The 24176-nt window shown below is 37.6% G+C and overlaps 1 protein-coding gene across 8 annotated transcripts in view; it reads right to left on the reverse strand.

Annotated features, from left to right (window-relative positions):
• Positions 1-24176, reverse strand: part of ATG5 (autophagy related 5) — a 142144-nt gene that overhangs the window by 68119 nt on the left and 49849 nt on the right. For all 8 annotated transcript variants that reach the window (XM_025294664.2, XM_025294660.3, XM_045161962.1 and 5 more), the window contains one exon: positions 5977-6071. In XM_025294664.2, coding sequence (XP_025150449.1) covers positions 5977-6071 — 95 coding nt within the window. The remainder of the gene's footprint in view (positions 1-5976; positions 6072-24176) is intronic.

Genomic DNA, 24176 nt, shown 5'->3' on the forward strand with positions numbered 1-24176 from the left:
CAGCAGAACTAGCCTTTATTGCACTATGTACCTCTCCCTCACAGCACCAATCACAGTTGTGATTTAAAATTTGATTGTACACTTAATTCTTTTATTATTTTATTATAAATTCTTAAAGGGTGATGTACCATATTAATCACCATTTGTATCCCCTGTGCACAGTACAAGCACAGCATGCAAATATTTGTGAACAAATGAACTTGTGAATGATTAGAATGAGACGACTTTTTCTTACATGCAGCATACCAGCAGATAACACTTATAAATCCACTGCTTCTTGAAAAACAGAAATTATGTGCCTAATTTTCACACTATAACCTAAATATCAATGCCTGAGGAAGTCACAGTCAGTTTACAAATCTTTTTCACAGATACCCTCATTAATGACATCTGTAGGCTAAATAACATTTTAGTTACATTTCTGAGGCACTTCCTGCCATTAACCTCATCTCTAGAATACTAGTTAATATGAAGCACCTGGATTTCGGGAACACAGACCTGAAACACACACACCAAACCAAACTGTTATGTAAATGACAGAAATGACACATTCTGGTCAATAATGGATCTCCAAACTACTTTTGGTCCTATTTTACTTTTACCACTAAAATTCTGTCATTGGATTACAGTCATTCTGAGCCCACTGATAATCAAATTACAGATGAAAAAGAACTCAAGTTTTCCAACAATCTGCACAAAAGTCAACCTTTAAAGAATATTGATAGGGATTTTCTAGGTTTGGTCAAAGTGGACTTCATGGACTTCACTTTATGTGATAATTGTCTTGAAAATTCTGTAAACTTAATTTTTAGGAAGAAAATAATATTTTGTTTGTAAGTCTCACTTAGGTCTGAATTCTAGTCTTCAGACTTTTTGTATGTGTGCCCCTCGGCTAGTCATTTAGAATTCCTCAGCTTCAGCTTCCTCGTGGGAAATGAGATAAAGATCCCTACCTCCTAAGACAGTTGTGAGGCCTCCAAACATGACATGAACCTCACTCAAGCATACTATACTCACTGTCCTTCCCTTTTTATCCCCTGCTATACTGGAATTCTGTTAGAATTCTACAAAGAAAAAAGTTTAGCGAAATTATGTCCTTCATTTGTCTTATTAATAAACCTGGATTTAGAGGTTTTATTTAAAGTTACTAATTTAAGGTCTCAAATAGTACAGAGATCTATTAATATATTAAACAAATGAAAGGTGCAGATTAATCAAAATGCCACATAAGTAAAAGCCACACTTAATCAATGGACTATCCCAACCATACAAATTAAAGAGCTATATATAAGGGAGTCAGGAGCAGAAATCTGGTATTATCTTTAGATCATATAATCTAGGACAACAGCAGATCCCATCTTCCTTTGGTCAAGGCGTGTACGAAGACTCAAAAAGACAAACAGGGAAATGCAAAGAGCCAGCCAACAGACAATGGCAAAAACAGAGACTTCTAATTTTTTATATTCACTTATGCATCTCATGTCTTAGATTTTAATCAAGTTCAAAACCAAACCAGCTAGGGGTAAAGCCAACAGCAAAGTTACGTAGGGCAATAAAGAGTTTCAATAAAACCCTGAGGCTCTGTCTCCACCTACTTGAAGAAACAGTGCCACTGCCTTGACTAAGTAAAGAACAGGCAGCAAGCTCTGCCCTAACGGAGTCCCCACCTGGCAACCAGGCTTTGGCAATCAAATTTTGAGAATTCTCTAGCCTCCCACTTTCTATCTAATTATAGAAGTTTATGAAAACCATTCTCTCTCACATATACACATTCTCTTTCTCTTTCCCTCTCTCTCACATACATTCTAAGTATCACTGCATTTATGATACAGCGGTAAGAGGTAAGGACACATCTGGTAATTTTCCCCAGAAAAGAATGGTAAATGAGAAAGAGAAGATCTACATTCTGTACATCTGCACTATTATTCTAGCAACAGTAATCCTACAATTCCTACGTTAGTAATAGTAATACCCACTTTCCCTAAAGGAGCTTCAAGTATTTGCAATCTATAGTTAAATACACATGCTGGAACTGAACCACCCAGTAAGTGTTGGGAGGTATATATCTCAAATTAGTTTTGGAGCTTCTGTTTTCTGGAAATGTCTTTAGAATCTCTATTTTATTCAACTAAATTCCACAAATAAGGTACTTTGGTAGGCTTTAGGTATGCCTTATGGTATGTTACTATGGAGCTCACGGTACAATAGTCCCAAACAACTATTAATGACTGCTGAATGATTTAATGAATTTTCAAGATGAATCATTTCAGAAATTATTTTAAAGTCATACAAACAGTGACATAAAAGAAAGAACTATGTTTACTATAAAACTGATAAATTTGCTCTGAAACCAGGAGTATAAAACATTTTAAGAAGAACATCACTGATACAATTAGATAAATCTGTAATATGGCTTCTTTAAAGAACAATTCCAACCAGATGTATAAGTTCACTCAGTTATGCCCTTTTCATTTTATTGATGAGGAAACGAAGGCCCAGCAAGACTGAGTAAGCGTCTGTGGACACGCAGCTAGTCAGTGTCACATCTCCCACAGAGCCCTAGGGGCCTCCCGTCCAGTGCAGTGCTGGAATTCAGGGGTGCATACAATGCACTGTTTTTGCCATACAACCCTGCCAACAGCTCTTTTCCACTTGCTCCTACTAGTCTCCAACCATTTTAATTAATTCTAAAAGTGTTTTTTTTCTTCTGCTATTACAACAGCACTATCCTTATTAAAGGCAGCTAGCTTTTCAGTTTTGGATTATCTGAACTATAAATTTTTTTTCAGCTTTAAAATTATGAAATCTTTGGCGCTTTAATACTCTAAGATTCAATTAAGTACCTGTGAAGCACTTACAGTGTACATAATAACACTGTACTAAATCCTACTACACAGAATCAAAAAGGAAAAAAGAAACCTTAACCTTGCCTTCAAAGATACCACTAGCATGTTGAAGGTATTAGTGTATCCAGAGTGCTAGCTAGATCAAGAACTTCCTAACCTGGGCAAATCACTGAACCTGTCTTGGCCTAGATAAAGAGTAGTTCTTCAAACTGTGCTTTAGAATTCCCCTAAATACGTGACACTACAACTACTGACCCTAGAAAGACAGAGTCAAGCTCCCTGAGTCAATCTCACTTGTCCCCATCCACACCATCCAAGTTCAACCCCAAAGTAGGTTCCTGCATCCAAAAAAAAAAAAAGAAGAAATCCATTCAGAAAACATAAGGAGCACTCTTAAAATTCTGAAATAGCCCATTACTGCTTTTAATCTGCATTTTTATCACCAATATCTATGTCTGTGATGGTGAACATGTAGCCTTTTCCTATGAGATTTATAGACCACATAAAATATCCCACCCACATGAAGTACTATTGTTGCTGTGTTGTGCTTAGCTGCTCAGCTGTGTCCAACTCTTTGCGACCCCATGAACTGTAGCCCGCTAGGCTCCTCTGTCCATGGGGAGTCTCCAGGCAACAATACTGGAGTGGGTTGCCATGCCCTCCTCCAGGGGATCTTCCCAACCCAGGGATCGAACCCAGGTCTCCCACATATACTTAGTCCATAATATCCTACTCAATTCTGGCTTTTCTCTGTGGGATAACCAAAGCATATCATTACTGATTCTAGTTCTATAAAACCACTCTGCAAGTTTCTCTTATGGAATGTCTAAGCAATCAGTACCAATTCATGTAATAAGAGACAGTTTTTCTCTTAATACAAACATGCAGACTTCCTGCCACCTTTTCCCACATTATTTTACACAAACACAAGAACTGTCCTGTTTGCCCACTCTTGAACATAAAACGTGCAAAACTGTTCTACCTCTCCTGCGCCATACAGAGGACACTGAGATTCTCCCATGCCAGTGGCAACACTGCTTCCTGTCCTTTTCCTTAACAGGTCTCTGAAAACCTCTTCCTCCATTGGATTAACCTTTACGGATTTATCCCAACCCTCAATTGCCTTGCTCCATCAGTGACTTTCCTTCTTATTTGATCAACAGCATTCTTCCATAAAATAACCTAAAATTTTCTTTTGTCTTTGCCTTCCAATTACTTCACCAATTCATTATTGCACTGTGGATGATCCATGGCTTATGATACACTGTCTTTAGTTTTCTCTAAGTGGCACATTAGGAAGCAGTTTTATTGAAACTATTATTGTGTTTCTAGCTATAGGTGAAATATAAAGGATATTGCCTCGTTCCCTCCAAATGTGGTCACGTGAGAAATTTCTTTCCTAAGTGGTACCCAAGAAAAGTTAGCTTCTCTGATACCCTAGTAAATTTTCATCATATATAAAATGAAAAAAAAAAATTATATCTAATCACATTTCTTTCTCCCTTGCTCTGGCTGCAAAGAAGCTTTGGGTCAAATTTACAAGTCAATTTCACTAAATTTAAAAATTTTAATAAATTTGAAGATCTCACTTATTCATAGTGTAGGTAACTTCATGCTGAGCTTCCATTTTATATCTTCAGTGGCTCTGATTTAAAATTTTTTTCTATTTTGCTTCTGTACAAATATATTCCTGTAAATTGCCTCAGATTCTTCATGATATAAGATACAGTATAAATAAATAAGGTATGGCATTTCCAAATCCACTGTGTAATATCTGTGCTTAAAAAGGACTTATGGAATTAAAATTTTATTTTTCTGAAAAAAGGAAGCAGAAGAAGGTGGCTAATTAGATTATCTGATTTCATTCCATCAGTCATTTTTCTCATTTTATTTATGTTGTATGTATTATTAATCTATGATCTAAAGTCTATTTGCCATTATCTTTATTAATAATTGAGAAGCAACCTTATTAAAGTCATAAAAACTTCTCATGAAGTATATTGGGATTTTTGGTTTTTACTTGTTTTCAGTTGGATGGTTTACTTTCCTTTTTGAATACACATTTATATGATGGCTCTATAAAAGATTAAAAAATAACTGTAGAAGTAACTGTAAGTAAAGACTATGAGATAATAAAAATGTCTACAAAGGGAAGTTATGATACAATCTCTTGAATTTGAATGGAGGTCCTGCTAGATGAGGGTCTATGTCTATGATACTATTTCTATTAATAGTTTCTATTCTTAACTGCTTTTTCCATGATAGTAGGCAACTTGCTTTCTGGATACCATCCATTCAATAAAAATTCATTCAGTATTGCTATATAGGAAACATATGGTAGTTTTAAAGTGCTCTACAGAAACATGGGGTTTTTTAACCCCATGAAAGGGTATGGTAATGAGAAGCTACCATTTATTTTGTTGTACAGCACTGAAGACCCATCATCTAAAACAAATACAGTCGATTCTCATCTGCAGTACTCATGTTCTATAAAGTCACTGCAAACATTGAATTAGCAAACATTGAACCACTGGAATACAAGGGTTACTGCAAGTCTCTGCTCATGTATTCTTCAACTCATCAATACATAATCGTGTTTTATGTACATTTCTGAATAAAGACAATACTTCAGCACTATGCCTGGGAATCGTTTCTAACATCAAAATTACCAATAAAAAGCACAAAAATGTGTAGAATGTGGCATTAAATAGACTGGGAAGTCACTTGTTTATGGTATGAGAGCACATTTTATGGTTTAAGAAGGCATAGCATCACTGAAAATGTGCATATAGGGCAAATCAAATTTTTCATCACTCTGCCCATGTCTAGGGTAGTACTGTTGAGTGGTGACTCTGAGGTTGCAAATAAGCATCAGCAAGCAGGCTAATCTGCCAGTACAGAATCTGCAAATAAAGAGGACTGATTATATGAGTGAGGACCCACTATATGAGTCACATACTGCATAGTGCAGTCTCGGATCTGACTGCCACCAAAGAAAGAGATCTGGAAAGTCCTAATAAGTATTATTCAGCTACTATGTAAACTTAAAAGACACTGGACAAAAGTGTTTTAAGAAGTAAGATGTTCAAGGCTTTCATAAGTTGGTATTGTTAAAAATGTTACTTCCTACCTGGTATATTCTAAAAGGGATATAACGAAATCCATTTTCTTCTGCAGGATATTCCATGAGTTTCCGATTGATGGCCCAAAACTGGTCAAATCTGTCTGTAACGATAAATTATTTATTAAAGGTGTATATTATAATTTAATATCTCATACGAAGAGATGAAAACTGTTATACATCATTTCTCATAGAAATTTCTGAAAGGGTATTATTTATATATTATTTCTTCTTAAACTTACCTTTCCATAACTAAACATGAAGCAAGATATAAAATTAATTTTTTCTACATTATTGTTCCTTCTTCTTCCTAGATATTTCCATTAGACATTTTTTCTCATAAGAGACACTCTAAACAGATTATGATTACTGATGGTATCATAGCAAAAAACATCTGGTATTGATGAATGTCTTGATTCCCTTGATCTTATTCCTACTGTCTAAACTATAAAGGCACAGCTTCCAGTGACCTAAAGTTGAATCAGAACTTATTTAAGGAAACAAAGTAAAAACACCAAACACTGTACATGTTAAACAGCAAAAACATAAAATTATAGGACAGGCTTTGAAAGAATTGAGAAATAACTCTCAGTTGAACTTTTAATATCAGACTGATTAAACAATTCCTTTTTTAAAGTGTCAGGCTTGATTTTTAAAAAACAAACTTTACTGATATATAATTCATACACTGTAAAATTCACTGTTTTGAAATATATAACTGAGTGTTTTTTAATACACCGAGTTGCTAACATGTAATTTCAGAACATTTTCATCATTCCCAAAAGAAACCCATATCCATTAATAATTATCCCCTCCCCTCATCTGCTGGAAATCACTAATCTCTATTCTACTCCAGACATTTCATATAAATGGAATCATATTATATGTGGTCTTTTGCATCTGTTTTTTGTTTTTTCTCTTACTATGTTTTCAAGGTTTATTCAAGTTGTAGCACGTATCAGAACTTCACTCATTTTTATGACCAAATTATATTTCATTGTATGGAGATACCACATTTTGTTTACCCATTATCAGTTTGTGGACATTTGGGTTGTTTCCACTTTCTGGCTATTATGAATAATGCTACCATGAATATTCACATAAAAGTTTTTATGTGGATGCATATTTTTAATTTTCTTGCATACATTACCTAAGAATGGAATTGCTGAGTTATACAGTAACTGTTCGGAGAAGGCAATGGCATCCCACTCCAGTACTGTTGCCTGGCAAATCCCATGGACGGAGGAGCCTGGTGGGCTGCAGTCGGTGGGGTCGCTAGGAGTCAGACACGACTGAGTGACTTCACTTTCACTTTTCACTTTCATGCATTGGAGAAGAAAATGGCAACCCACTCCCGTGTTCTTGCCTGGAGAATCCCAGGGACGGAGGAGCCTGGTGGGCTGCCGTCTCTAGGGTCACACAGAGTCGGACACGACTGAAGTGACGCAGCAGCAGCAGTATAGTAGCTCTTTAAGTGCCACATGGTAACTATGTTTAGAGGAATTACCAAACTGTTTTTCAAAGAGGCCACACCATTTTGCATTTCTACCAACAACGTATGAAGGTTCTGATTTGTCCACAAACTTGCCAACACGTTATTGTCCATCTTCTTTATTACAGTCATTCTGTGGATGTGAAGTGGTATCCCCTTATGGTTTTTATTTCTATTTCCCTAATTATGAGCTTTCCAGGTGGCTCAGTGGTTAAAAATCCACCCGCCAATGCGGCGATACAGGTTTGATCCCTGGGCTTGGAAGGTCCCCTAGAGAAGGAAATAGCAAGCCCCTCGAGTATTCTTGCCTGGGAAATCCCATGGACAGCAGTCTGGCTGGCAGGCTACAATCCATGGGGCCCACAAAAAAGTCAGACACAACTTGGTGACTAAACAACATTAAAGACTAATTATGCTAAGTATACTTTCATTTGTTTACCATACATTTACATATTGTCTTTAGAGAAATATCTATCAAATCCTTTGTTCTCTTTTTAATTGGTTATCTTTTTGTTGTAGAATATTGTGAGTTCTCTATGAATTCTGGATATAAGCCCCTTATCTGATAAATAATATACAACTATTTTTCCCATTGTCTGTGTAGTTTTTTTAACACCTTGAACTCACCCAGAATTCTAAAGATATTTTTTATATATAGAAATTCAGTCTCTGTAAAGTACATGAATACTCCAGAATTTCAGATGAGCCTGTATTAAAGCTCATCTATATTAAAGCATCTATATTAAAGCTCATCCATATTAAAGCTCTACTACTAGACTCATCTCAACCCAATTTACTGGATATCTATTCATACTGCTTGAGCCATAACAGTTATATGTAAAAAACAAAATTTAGTTGTTTCTTCTTATAGCCCTGTCCTAGATGACTGTGACAGCCTCTAGGCCTCCTCTATTCTCATTTTTAATCCCAATCTGAGGAAAGGCTCATATTACAATAGAACTGGTAGCATAGGGAATTTAGAATCCAGTCAGTCCAGGGCAATTTCACAGACGACAACTAAGGTCCGGCCTGTTATGAGTTTAGTTAAGAACCAAAACCAGATTCTTGGTGTTCTGATTCAAAGGCCACAACCGTTTCAATAGTTGGAACCACAAAACTGCATCTTAATGCTAAGAGTTGCTCCTTTAACCACAGTCATTTCATATATGAATCAATCATTCATTCAGTATCTTTTAAAAATTATCTTTCTACTATCAGATATCAAACAAGAATGTGATAACTAAATAAAGTAATTCTTAATGCATTGCTGAAATTTTACTACTGCCTCATCATTAAATCTCTAGCACCTACTACAGTACATGCATAACATATGCTCTTGAATGAATAACAGACACTGAATACATAACTATTCATTAAAAAATTTTGGATTCTAATCCTAGACCTCCAACGAAATAGCTAGATGACTCAGTTCAGTTCAGTCACTCAGTCGTGTCCGACTCTTTGCAACCCCATGGACTGCAACACTCCAGGCCTCCCTGTCCATCACCAACTCCCGGAGTTTACTCAAACTCATGTCCACTGAGTCGGTGATGCCATCCATCTCACCCTCTGTTGTCCCCTTCTCCTCCTGCCTTCAATCTTTCCCAGCGTCAAGTTCTTTTCCAATGAGTCAATTCTTCGCATTAAGTAAGCCAAAGTATTGGAGTTTCAGCTTCAACATGAGTCCTTCCAATGAATATTCAGGACTGATCTCCTTTAGGATGGACTGGTTGGATCTCCTTGCAGTCCAAGGGGCTCTCAAGAGTCTTCTCCAACACCACAGTTCAAAAGCATCAATTCTTCGGTGCTCAGCTTTCTTTATTGTCCAACTTTCACATCCATACGTGACTACTGGAAAAACCATAGCTTTGAATAGACGGACCTTTGTTGGCAAAGTAATGTCTCTGCTTTTTAATATACTGACTAGGTTGGTCATAACTTTTCTTCCAAGGAGTAAGCATCTTTTAATTTCCTGGCTGCAATCACCATCTGCAGTGATTTGGAAGCCCAAAAATATAAAGTCTGACACTGTTTCCACTGTTTCCCCATCTATTTCCCATGAAATGATGGGACCAGATACCATGATCTTAGTTTTCTGAATGTTGAGCTTTAAGCCAACTTTTTCACTCTCCTCTTTCACTTTCATCAAGAGGCTCTTCAGTTCTTCGCTTTCTGCCATTCAGGTGGTGTTATCTGCATATCTGAGGTTATTTCTCCCAGCAATCTTGATTCCAGCTTGTGCTTCCTCCAGCCCAGCGTTTCTCATGATGTACTTGCATATAAGTTAAATAAGCAGGGTGACAATATACAGCCTTGACATACTCCTTTTTCTATTTGGAACTAGTCTATTGTTCTATGTCCAGTTCTAACTGTTGCTTCCTGACCTACATACAGATTTCTCAGGAGGCAGGTCAGGTGGTCTGGTATTCCCATCTCTTTAAGAATTTTCCAGTTTGCTGTGATCCACACAGTCAAAGGCTTTAGTGTAGTCAATAAAGAAGAAATAGATGTTTTTCTGGAACTCTCTTGCTTTTTCAATGATCCAATGGATGTTGGCAATTTGATCTCTGGTTCCACTGCCTTTTTAAATCCAGCTTGAATATCTGGAGTCCACGGTTTACGTACCGTGGAAGCCTGGCTTGGAGAATTCTGAGCATTACTTTACTAGCGTGTGAGATGAGTGCAATTGTGTGGTAGTTTGAGCATTGTTTGGCATTGCCTTTCTTTGGGATTGGGATGAAAACTGACCTTTCCAGCTAGGTGACTAGAAATATATCAACTGAAAACTCTGCCCTAATTCACTAACAGATGAAATAGAGTCAGACTAAATAGTTCTAATAACTTTTCTAAAAATAAAATTTTGTTATTTAAGACAACCTCCTTATTAAAATAAAACATTTAAGAACCACAAGCAAATCTTTATTAATGAAAGATATATACTGTTTCTAATAGAGAGGGGGAAATGAACTAAAGGAGTGGTCCTTAAGCAGGGAAGGTTTTGCTCCCCTTGGGTTTGGGGATATTTTTGCATGTCACCAATATATGTGCATGTTACTAACATCTAGTGGGTGCTGCTAAACATACTATAATGCATAGGACAGCTTCCACAACCAAGAATTATCTGACTCAAAATGTCAATAGGGCTAAAGGAAGGAAAGCAAACACAAATAAGAAGTACAGAAAAATAGTAAAAAGCTTTCACATACCTATATCGCAAAAAAGTAAACTGGAAAAAGAGACATTACTGTGCACATTATCAATTTACTGACTCTCAGCTCCAAATCTGGCTTTCAATATATACACTGGCATAATGGACACAATTTCTCTAAGCATCTCTAGGTTCGAACCATGGGTCAGGAAGATCCCCTGGAGAAGGGCATGGCAACCCACTCCAGTATTCTTACCTGGAGAATTCCATGAACAGAGAAGCCTGGTGGGCTACAGTCCATGGGGTCGCAAAGAGTTAGACATGACCAAGTGACCAACACACACTCTACCGTGACAATCACATTAAGCTTTCTCAGTAGAGTATTGGAAGGACGCTGCAGGAGACAGGGGCTCCTTCCTGCATTTGCACTCTGCAGTCCCCGACCCCGTATCACTGCCCTGCTTTCCTCTGCAGGTCTATGTGGGTGGCTGACCTACAGTTTCCCAGAGCCGCCACTCCCTCTGCTTGCCCGTGCTACTTGCTGCAGGTGGCCCACACTCCAGGTTTTCCTGATTTCCCAGCAACTGCAGACCTGCTCCAGCCTGGCAAAACAGAGACTTTCTCTACTAATCCAATGTGCTGGAATATACCTTCTCCAATGATTTCGAAACCCAGCCCTGGGAAGGGGCTCCTGGTAAATGTGACCTTCCTCTTTAGCCCTAGGGTACAGGTCTGATTTTCTTATATATCCAGTTACTCTTTTATCAGAGTTTAATAATTCTGTATATAGAACAATCTATTCAACCCTTTGTGTGGTTTCTATCTCCTGACTGAACCTGGTCTGATACAACTATGCTTAAAAGGAATAAAGATATAATAAAGGATCTGTATTAATTTATATTAGCTTAATTGTCTTATAAAAATAATATGTCCTTACATAAGATTAGCATTTCCTCAATAACATCGAAAACATTCTAACCAAAAATAATCTAACTTTTCTAAGTCAAAGTTATTAACAGGAAAGATACAAACAGAAGAAATTAAAGAAAATCGGTGCTGAGTTTAAGTATATAACCAAGTGTCTTTCACACTGGGTTTTGTAATAGTAGGATCTCTTCTAACCCCTAGCCAATAATTAAATAAAATTGGAGTAAGGATGTACTGTTAACTCCCTCATGTTAATGAATCAAGTACATATTAATTTGTTACTAAGCAGTAGTCTGAATACTGGAACTGAGTTATTAATGGCCATGAAAACAGAACCTACAAGTAAAAGAAGCTCAGTGGTCTTTAGCTACTCATTTTTTAAACTGTAAATTTAGGTAAATGTACATCTATTTCAACAGTTTTCAAACTAGTTCTAATTCTAAAACAAAACAAACAATTAATTATTGACAGAAGAAAATTAAAACTAGCAGTCACTTAGCTCATCCAAAGAAAAAGAGAAAACAAGGTAACTTATACACTTCTCACCAGAGTTATTACGAATATTACTGCTAAGTTGGTTTCTGTATTTTAAGTTTAACAATCATTTAGGATGGCTACCCAATCAACAATCACAAAATTGAAGGCCTGTGCTATAGAATGTCAATCTAATTTTTTAAAGATATTAAAAACAGAATTTCTCAGACCCTCGTGGCAACCAATTTTTTTTTTTTCCACTCTCTGATGAATTAAGCTTTTATTTTGGTCTTGGAAATTTTTAAAAATCCAGAAAAAAATTTTTAAACCAAGATCTTCCTAAGAAGCACAGAAATAAATTGATTAATTTGTGTTCTTCATTCCTCACAGGGTTAAAGCTGCAGAAAAAAGTGGCAATTTTAAAGGATGTATCTGTTTTTCCACTTAAGCTTTATTAAGAACTCAAGACAAATAATATTTTAATATTCAAATGCCACGAATAACCTATGTATTTACAATATCCCATAGGAGACATGGAGGTCCTCTGAAGGACGGCACCCCAGCCTCAGTTCAGCACTGTGGTATTGCTCGCTTGGGACAGAACCATACGGAAGGGCTGAAATGGCCCCCACATGCATACCATTCCACTTCCTGCTCTTCAAGTCTGTGATGTCAAAATGAACAGATTTACAGCACCATAAATAAGTGTCAGATCTTGACGGCTCATAAAACATAGGCTTTCAGCTTTTCTTGGAAGAGAAAAGCAAACGGTTGAAAATTACTGCTTAAGGGAACCCATTCCTCAGAAAATTATGGATTTATCAACAGCATTATTCAAATCAACACTACAAGCAGCCATATGATAGATGTAGTGTTTTGACCAGAGGCTTTCAAGCTTTGCAACAGAAAGCATATCCAAGTATAGATCTATTTGAATTAATTTCTTCACGTACGTGTGCGCACGTGTGTGTGTGTGTGTGTGTGTGTGTGTTAGTTGCTCAGTTGTATCTGACTTGTTGTTACTCCCATGGATTATAGCCTGCCAGGCTCCTCTGTCCATGGGGTTTTCCAGGCAAGAATATTGAAATGGGTTGCCATTCCATTCTCCAGGGGATTTTCCTGACCCAGGGATCAAACCCAGGTCTCCTGCATTGCCAGGTGGATTCTTTACCGTCTGAGCCACCAGGGAAGCCCAGTTTCTTCACATTGTAATACAGTAAACATCTTTGTGAAGAAAAATCAGAGGGCAAAAAAACCCATTTGTGTTAAATGAGTGACCTGTATCCTCAAACTCATTTGTCCTCTGAGTCACATATTAACAGGACAGTCAGGCTGACCAAATGATGGCATCACTGACTCGATGGACACTGAGTCTGAGCAAGCTCCGGGAGTTGGTGGACAGGGAAGCCTGGGATGCTGCAGACCACAGGGTTGCAAAGAGTCAGACACGACTGAGTGACTGAACTGAGCTGACAGGCTGACCCAGGGAGGGAGCATCTATACACCGCAGCACGTCCACTGGTGCTCAGATGCCGCTCAGCAGAGCCACACCCACACATTTCCATGAGCCCTTCTGTTTGAGGCTTTAACTTATTGAGATATATCTGGCGGGGAGGCCCTAATCAAAACAAAGAAGCCTTGAAAACTCTTCAAGGACCCCTGAAAATTCATCCTGAAGGCAGAAGCAGGCTGGCCTTTGTAATAAGGCTGAGAAGAGAACCAATCCTTAAGGCCAGTCCTTAATTCCGTTCATAAACACTCATTTTGGCAGCAGGATTGTGGCAATCTGCTGTTGGAGCTAATCAAAAGAGCAATAAAATCTGAATCTGAGGAAATTTTTGACCTGGCCTATCACTGTCTCAGAATAAACTGAGAGAAGACATTTATAGTAGTCTCCCCTTCTCCACTGGGGATATGTCCCAAGACCTTCAGTGGACACCTGAAATGGTGGACAGCACTAGGTATCCAGGAGTCCCATATGTACTATGTTTTTATCCTGTACCTACACACTCGTAATAAAGATTAATTTATAAATTAGGCACAGTTAAGAGACCATCTAGTTGCCAGCATCACTAACAATTTGGAACCATCATTCAGTGAAATAAGGGTTACCTGAACACAAGCACCACAATCCCAATACTGCTGATGTGGTAACTGTGACAGACACTGCGAGACTCATGGAGGGCAGAATGCATCATGTGGGTATGGAACCATCCCTTACACTTCACATGCTGAAGTCAGAGTGACACGTCACCATGCTGCTCAGGGCAGCACACAACTTAAAACCGATGAATAGCTTATTTCTGGAATTTTTCATTTAATATTTTCAGATCACGTATGTCCATGGGAAACTGAAACTGTGAAAACAAAACCACGAATAAGGAGGGACTACCATACCCCTTTGCCCTAAAAAAGACGTGCTATTAAAAAAAAAGGCAATTACTGGGATTGGCTCTGCTGTAACTCGCAGTCTAGAAAACTGGCATCAAGAAGAGGAATCAATATATATTTTTACAGTGTAATCCTCTCTATATTCACTGCAACAACTTTCACCTAAACCACTATTGTCTCTCATCTGAACCTTTGTGACAGCCTCCTAACTGGTCTCCGCTCTTCTACTTGCATCCCCAAAACAGATCCAGAATGCACTTCTCATACAAATCAAATCATGTCACGAATGAGTAAATTTCCAAACATTTTTCTAAGGGACTATAAGGAATAATGCTTTGTAATATACTTCAACAATATGATTATTTGAAGCTAAGTACCAGAATCGTCATTAAAAAGAAAAAAAATCCATTGCATCTCCTTGCTGGCTATGAATGGGGCAGATCGCATCCCACTCAGAACTGCATGCAGGCAACCAACATGTCGCTGCGGATAAAATACTTCCTGCCCAGGAAGCGGGTTCCTTTCTGCCCCCTCCCACCCCCTTGGAATGCAACGGTTTCTGCATCTCTCTGAGACCTCACTGTCTACCAATCTGCCTACTGACTAAGGCCTGAAATCATGCTACTTTGCTGTCTCCAGGAAGCACCAAGCTTCTTCCCATGTCACAGTTAGAGGCTAGGAATTCTCACTTTTCTAATCTTCACAGAGCTGCTTCTTTCTCACCATTCAAGTCTCAGTGGAAGTGTCACCTCCTCAGGAAGACTTTCCTTATAATTCTAGCTGAAGTATTTTTTTATTTTCTTCTAAATATGTCTCTGTCTGCAACTAAAATACAAGTTCTATGAGGGCAAGGCCTTTGTCTTCAGCCCTAGAAAATTCCTGGCACAGCGGACATGCTCAATGAATGTTTGCTAAATGATTAAACAACCAAATACATGACTGACTTTGATAACGTGGAGCAACAAAAAGAAGGCATCGCAAATGTAGCATAGCACAATGGGAAAGCAGACACTGTGGAGCCACACCGCCTGGGTCTGCTTTCTGGCTCTGCCACTTAATAGCTAGGCGAGTTGAGCAACACTTTAAAACTTGTGTATCAATTTCTTCATCTGTAAAATCAAGATATTATTAATAGTATTTGTAGAGTCACTGGAAGGAATAATGAGTTCATATGTACCAAATACTGAGAACGGTACTTGGCACAAGGTCAGTGCTACGTTAAGCATTTTGTCTCTTAGGCTTCTCAACAAGAGAAGACGCCAAGCCTCTATACATAGATTCAGTAACAAGGTAAGTGAAGGGTCAAAACCAGTATGAAAAAGTGTTTCTGCCAAAACCTCATCATCACAAGATTATTGGAGTGTTCAGCCTGGCTCACAACCAGGGAGTCTGCAACATTCACATGAAATTCTATGTGAATGTTGCCTCCGTAAGTTATGCAACTGGGGGCCTTTGCTAGCCACGGTGGGGAGAGTAAGAGCCGTAATGCAATCCAGCTGTAACCTTCTACAACACTGGATTCCTTTTACAGCCCCTTCACTCCCTCCAACCCTTTCAACTACCCTGTAAGGCCCTACCTTCGCACTCTGTGGGAACAACTTAATTGCCATTTACCTGCCATCAATTTCCAATGCATCAATCTCCAGCCATATCATGAAACAGTGGTGGGAGCAAGAAAGGTGGTCCAAGAACATCCGAGTGGTCCTCCAGTCTTGGCAGGCTGGCATGAATTCCACCTCTCCTAACTTTACTATCTAATAACCATTCATTCTCAATCCCTGTCTCTCCTAACAAGTCTTAAAATATTAGGGGAGAGGAGATAAGCATGATGGGAAAAAAAAAAGGTTTCTTGTTAATCTAGGTAGACGAGAGGCTCATAGTTATATACTTTATAGCACAGGTCTACAAATGGAGCCAGTCCAAACTAGTTACTTTATAAATGGTTTAAAAAATATTGCTGGAAACTTTAAAAAAAAAAAAAAAAACTAATCTTACTAAGTATTGAAAAAGTCAGAGTTGTAAATTTTCAACATCAATCAGTAAATCATAACTGCAAGTTACATCATCTTTAATGTGTTCCAAGAAACAATCCCCAAAACTGACTATTTTTAACAGACATAATTCAGTTACTGTATTCTAACCAATTAAGAAACATTTACTTCAAATTTATTTTCAAACAGGGCCAGTAACAACATAAAAAGGATTCAAAATTCAAAAATATCATAATGTAAAAAAAAACCCAACTTATTCTATGTGCTCAAGTTAGAAATAAAAAAAAGGAAGAATGACCTTCAATTATATTCAAGTCTTCACTGACTCTAAAAGACAATTTTTAAAGTAGCTTGTTTTCCAAAAAGAGATTTACAGAGCTACAGCACAGTGGTAGGCCAAGACTAATTAATGAAATGTACACCCCCATAAATCATCTATAGATTGTTAAACAGATTACCTTTCAAAACGACTATAAAATAAGAAAGTACTTTTTCTCTCAGGTTGAATCACAGTTTTTCACTTTCCCAAATTGAGATAGCCAGAAACAACTTTAACTTCTTACCAAGCCCATTTTCACTTCATCAGAGCACTCACTCCAAAATCATAAGACAAAAATAAAAATCTGTTTTGATTTTTGAAAGACCAACAGAGTAAAGATACTCCATTATACTCGTTATATCTTTGTAATGTTTATTATGCAGGACATTCTCTTTATTCTAACACAAATTCCTCATGCTTCTGATAAGAAACTGTAAATGAGAAAATTTTATTAATAATTACTCATAGACAAATAAGCAAAGATTAAAAAGGTGGGGGGGCACCCGTGGTCACTGGTGATGCAATATACAATGCAACACCTCTCATTTTTAGCAGCCCACTTGAATCACTTGAGGAGCTTTTGAAAAAATGCCAATCCCAAGGTCTCACTCCAGATTCCCTGGAACTGTACTTATTGTAAACTCCCAGATGATTCTAATACACAGCCAGAGTTAACAGCCTCCAGATGTAATAGGAAAACTTCTGGAATGAAAGATCTAGGATCAAATCCCGGTCCCATTTCTTACTAGCTGTGTAAGCTCATTTTCTCATTTTAAAAGCAAATCGTATTTATCTAATTCTTGTGAAGAATCACTAAGACTGCCTGGGACATCACAGGAATTCAGTAAATGTAATATAATTCCAGGTAAATTCTGTTCTATTTCAAATCCATTACATCTGTCCAAGGCAGCAACATGAAAAATATCATTTCAAAAGAAGTCCCGGAACTTCCCTGGTGGTACAGTGGATAAGAATCCGCCCCTCAATGCAGGAGACACGGGAAAATTCCACATGCGGTGAGGCAACTAAGCCCACAACTATTGAGCCCGCACGCTCTAGGGCCCCCAACTACTGAGCCTGTGTGCGGCAATTACTGAAGCCCACACGCCTAGAGCCCACACTCTGCAACAGGAGAAGCCACCGCAGTAAGAAACCCTCAAAGAACACCAGAACTAAAGAAAGCCCGAACAGCAAGGAAGATCCACTGCAAAAAATATTAGTTAAAAAAGAAAAAAAAAAAAGCCCCCAGTTTGCAAGGAGTTCGTATTATGAATCTCTAGTTTAACTCTAGGCAAGAAAGAGAAAAGGAAAACAACTGACAGAAGTCACAGTGTACTCAAACAAGTTTTTACTTTGTAGGATGTGTGTTGAGTTAAATCTATCAAACTGTTTATCTCCTCCTATTATGTACCTAATTGAGTACTGGGAGATGTAGAGAATAAAAACAAAAAATAAAACAAGTACACAGAATCTTCCCTTTACTTATATGTAGGGGGGAAGTCATTGACATACATAAAGTTATCACAATTTCTAATAGGTCTGACTGGTCCTTTATCATGTATTAATAGTGCTTGATGGTTCAGGTCCCCCCCACCCTCTTCTTTTCTAATTTAGATGACCAAGTGAGAGATACTTAAGGAAAAAGCATGTCAGAAGTTAGGCTGGTAAAGAAGTGGAAATTAACTCAAGTGATGCTAGAGTGAAAAGTCAGGGGTTCTTATTATAGCAGAACCTCAGAGATCATATTTATTAATAACATACCTGAACAGAATTTAACTGTTCTTTTAAAACCCTAAATGAATTTTATGCTTTCAAAGCAACTTACTGAGGGAAACTGGGGCTCAAAGCAGGTAAATGAATGGCTTGAGGTCACTGGGCCAGCAGACTCAGGGATGCTACCATATCACAAAACTTTCAGTTACATTTCTATAAACAAAAACACTGCCTGTTTGTTAAAACTCCAGGTTTAGTCAATTCAATGATGCATGATTAACAGGAATCTGAGAAACTATTAATGAATAGAAAGTTCATATTATCAAAAACTCCTGAGTCCTATACTTCAAAATTCATGGGTAGTGCCAGGTGTAATAGTTAGCCAGATTTCATCTTTGATAGTTACAGATTACAAACTGAACTTAGCAGTCCATGGGGTCTCAGAGAGTCAGATGCAACTTTCACTTTCACTCAACACATACATTAAGGCATTATTTTTCAATGAGAACAAGGAAAAAAAATGCAACAGGATAAAATTGAAAGTGTCACTCAATTAGGAACTACCTTTTAAAAGCAGACAAGGACAATAATGAGTAAAACTGGAAAATTCAAGCATGGTTTAAGTTTCAGCTACTAGGATTATTCAGGTGGCATTTACTACAGTTTATTTATTATAACAACTCATTCATTGTCAAAACAAAGTTGATTTGTAAAATTATACACATACCTCAAAAAATAGGGCCCACTCAATATTTTATAAACTATTACTTCCTATAGTGAATTTATTTTAGACTAAATACTATTATTTTAAATGTATTAAATAGCTTTTAGTCATAAGTGATATATACAATGTATTCTAAAAGCTCATCAAGATGTTTAAGAATTCCAGTAGAAACAAGAATAAAGTTATTAACATTTGAAATGATTCTATGAGTGTTTCTCAACTCATTCATTTACAATTCAAATATCTGAATCCCAAAGAGTATTATTCTCAGAGTAATATAACATCTTGAAACAAATGATTAAAATTTTAAGGGAAAGCTTCTGTATGTAAAGTCTTTCTCCTTTACTCAAGGAGCCTATGCAAATTGCTCCTGTCTCTCCCTCCTTTCCAAATATTAGATCTCCACTAAAGGTCTTTTCTCCCTTGCTCTTCCTACCCTATAGTCTGAGTGAATAAATAGCAATAAGTTTTCTTCTTGCAAAAATGTTTTCATAGGGTTTGAAAAAACCCACATAAAAATAATTTCACCTTAAGGTAAGTGAAAAGTGCAGGTTAATAATACTTGTAGGAAAAAAATCTGAATTTATTAACAAAAACAAGAAGCTAGTTTAAGAAAAAAAGGCATATATCATGTAGTTTAGTTCTGAGTGTGGCTTATAGTAATTTGAAATAAAGTGAAATCTTTCTAGTAAAATCCTTTATGGAAATTAACTCCAATTAAAAATAGCATTCGGGATATTTTATTGATACTCCTCTACTGAGAAAGATAGAAATAAGCTAGATGTAGAAAAGTCAGGGAATCAAAGATAGTATGGATCATAAAGGGACCCTGTGGGAAGAGAATTCCACAGACTGTACAGTCCATGGGGTTGCAAAGAGCTGGACACGACTGAGTGACTTTCACTTTAACTTTTTGAAGATAATGATCAGAACTTGACTGAATACTCTTGAGTCTTAGATATACAAGTTCATTTATTTAGCTCTCATTTTTTATGGGCTGCTTCTTTTCTAGTTTTCTAGCATTTGGGTTAAAATCTTGCAACCCTCTGAATGCTAATTAAAACACTGGAACAGTTTAATATTTAAATGTGTAAAAGATTCAGAAATCCTTTTACACCAAAATTTGGCATAAAAGGATTTCTGAATCTTTTACCGTTTCTAAAGCAATAGAAGAGACATGCAATGAATAATAAGAAATTAGCACTGTTAGAGAACTGCAGTTACTGCTTTGATTCAGAAAAAACACAGAGAACTGTGACATCTAGAGCTCATTATCACAGCCATTAGTCAGAACAGGTCTGCACAGGCAGATGGGGTAAACAGAATGTCGCAGGGATAGGACTAGGAGAGTGGAAAGGGAAAGGCTTGAAATTCTAAAATTCTCAATAAAGTCATTTCTAGATCTTTGTTTAAAAGTGCATGAAATCGGTACCTAGGAATAGGTAACACACTGGGGCAGCATTAATTACAGACTATTGAGCTGAAATGTTTATCTGGCCATTCAGGCCCTAAGAATTGGTCAGAGAGTAGGTAAAAGTTTAAACGAGTGGGAAGAGAGGGAAAGAAGTGTTTATCAACATATACAGTACTAGGTCAAGCACCATAGAGAAAACAGGAGAGGAAGATGCAAGGCAACAGCAGAAGAAAAAGGGAAAATACAGAAGACACATGTTACCTCCAAAAATGTTAACAGTCTTACTGAAATGACAGCATACTGTTGATTCATTTGTCATTTAACAGTCATGTCAGCAAAAATAACCCTCAGCATCCAGAAACAACTAAGTTTACAATAAGAAGTTCACATGGTTATGTTTACATACGAGAAGAGTTAACAGATTAAAATAACTTTTTAATTTGTTTATATGTCAAAGTCCTTTTGTTTAAAGAATACAGTTCCAAATACAGCCTACATGAGTCACTGTAACAACTGCACACACTAGTTCTCAAAACTGAGTTGGTGGAACAGATGAGAAACTTCATACATAAATTGGCCCCGGCTTTAAACTTTCAAACATATCTTACAAGGCTGCTGTAAAGCACCCAGGACAGAACTTGGGGATTCAGTAAATAGTCACTGCTACTCTAATAGAGAAGCCGTTTTACCCATTAATTCTACATCCTCTCAAAAGTCGTACTCAAATGGAGTGATTTTGCTGCTGACGGGGTATCTGGCAGTGTCTGGAGACATTGTTTAATGTCATGACTGAGAATAGGGAGCAGTGTGTTACCAGCGTCTCATGAGTGGGCAGAGACCAGGAAAGCTACCAAACATCCTGTAATGCACAGGCCAGCCCCTTCCCCACCACCACCCGAGCATCAAAGAATTATCCAGTCCCAAATGCCTAACAGTGCCAAGGCTGAGAAATCCTGCTCAGGAGCAGTGGCTCCCACACTGCAGAGCACTGCAATCACCTGGAGGGGTCCTGAGCCAAACACTGCTGGGATCAACCCTAGAATTTCTAACTCAGTTGGTTTGCTGCTGCTGCTAAGTCACGTCAGTCGTGTCCGACTCTGTGCGACCCCATAGACAGCAGCCTACCAGGGTCTGCTGTCCCTGGGATTCTCCAGGCAAGAACACTGGAGTGGGTTGCCATTTCCTTCTCCAATGTATGAAAGTGAAAAGTGAAAGTGAAGTCACTCAGTCATGTCCGACTCAGCGACCCCATGGACTGAAGCCTACCGGGCTCCTCCATCCATGGGATTTTCCAGGCAAGAGTACTGGAGTGGGGTGCCATTGCCTTCTCCATCAGTTGGTTTAGGATGCATTTCTAATCAGTTCCTGTGAAACACTGATGCTTCCCACTATCTACATTTTGAGAAACACTGCTCTAGAGAAAAGCAACCAGGAGATAACTGATGAAGCAACTGGGGTTTTCTGTTCTCTGAAGGAGAATTACGATACTAAGTTTCAAAACAAAAGATGCACTCAAAAACATGTTAAACTATATATGCACATACACCCTGAGGTCTTAGCAATCTTTTTCAATCTGACAACAAAAGCAACAAAGGTAAACAAGTGGAACTACATCAAACCAAAAATCTTCTGCATAGCAAAAGAAATCCTCAACAAAATGAAAAGACAACCTACTGAATGGGAGAAAATATTTGCAAATCATGTATCTGACAAGAGGTTAATATCCAAAAAATAAATAAAGAACTCATGCAACTCAACAGCAACACCCCTCCCCGAACAATGGCAGAATAGGTATTTTCAACAGGTTGATAAAAAGTGCTCAACATTGCTAATAATGCTGCTGCTGCTACTAAGTCACTTCAGTTGTGTCCAACTCTGTGTGACCCCATAGACGGCAGCCCACCAGGCTCCCCCGTCCCTGGGATTCTCCAGGCAAGAACACTGGAGTGGGTTGCCATTTCCTTCTCCAATGCATGCAAGTGAAAAGTGAAAGGGAAGTCTCTCAGTCATGTCTGACTCTTTGCGACCCCATGGTCTGCAGCCTATCAGGCTCCTCCGTCCATGGAATTTTCCAGGCAAGAGTACTGGAGTGGGGTGCCATCGCCTTCTCCATGCTAATAATGAGGGAAATGCAAATCAAAACCACAATAAGGTATTACCTCACACCTGTCAAAATGGCTATTGTCAAGAGATAACAAGTGTTGGCAAAGTGTTAGTCACTCAGTGGTGTCCAACTCTTTGTAACCCCGTGGACTGTAGCCCACCAGGCTTCTCTGTCCATGGGATTCTCCAGGCAAGAATACTGGAGTGTTTGACCGAAAACAACAAAATTCTGTAAAGCAATTATCCTTCAATTAAAAAATAAGTAAATTAAAAAAGAAAAGAATACTGGAGTGAGTTGTCATTCCCTTCTCCAGGGGATCTTCCCAACCCAGGGATCGAACCTGAGTTTCCTGCATTGGCAGGCATATTCTTTAACATCTGAGCTACCAGGAAAAAGGGAACCCATGTGTGTTGTTGGTGGGAATGTAAACTGACTCAGCCAGTATTGTAAATATTCTTAGTTCTTTTACAACTGGTAACACACAGAATGGTGACTATGGTTCACAATACTTTATTGCATATTTGAAAGTTGCTAACAGAGTGGATCTTGAACATTCTCATCACAAGAAAAACCTTTTATAACTGTGACAGATGTTAACTAGACTTACTGTGGTGGTGCTCACTTTGCTATGTATACAAATATTAAATCATTATGTTGAAAACCTGAATAATATTTCACACCAATTATACCTAAATCTAAGAAACTGAAAACTAAAATAAAAAGTTAAAAACAAAATAAGTTAAACTTTATATGCATATATGTCTATATGTGTGCATGTGTAATATGGGGTGTGTGTGTGTGTGTGTGTGTGTCTGTATATATATATATTTGTTTTTTTAAGAAGAGGAATCATGTTGTAAATTCAAATAATAATTACAGTTCATGACTCCAAGAGTGAAAAGCATTGATGAGACATATGTTTCTCTGCATTTTCTTACATAGGGTACCAACATTCATAAGAAAAAAACTTTTTGAACTTTGCCAAACTTAGCTTACAAAAAAGTAACAGTAGATTAGAAAGCATACATTATTTTTAAAGTTTTTTAACTAGACCAGAGAAAAATAAAAGATATGATAAGGTAGTCTTTTCACTGGAGATGATTTGAAATTTTATTTAAAATGACGTTACAAACTAAACCTTTGTATTCCTGCAATACTAAGAAATCACTAAAAATATTTTCAAGTACTGATCAGAGTTTGTGTGTGTGTGCTCAGTTGTGTCCAATTCTTTTGTGACTCCATGGACTGTAGCCCACCAGGTATAAATCTAGTTTTATACACGTGTACATTTATTGATTGCATCTCATACACAAAAATGTATTCTCTCTACCACTGATTAACTCTGCAACACATGACCATTCACTGCTATCAATACACTTATGCTAGTATAATTTGTAGTGTATTATGAAATAACTATCTAAACATTTTCACCAAGTTTTATTATTGATTATGTTTACTGCCAAGTATACTCAAAGAACTGTAACAGGCTATGATCCAAATCATTACCAAATT

This window comes from Bubalus bubalis, chromosome 10, assembly GCF_019923935.1.
Source record: "Bubalus bubalis isolate 160015118507 breed Murrah chromosome 10, NDDB_SH_1, whole genome shotgun sequence".
NCBI lineage: Eukaryota > Metazoa > Chordata > Mammalia > Artiodactyla > Bovidae > Bubalus > Bubalus bubalis.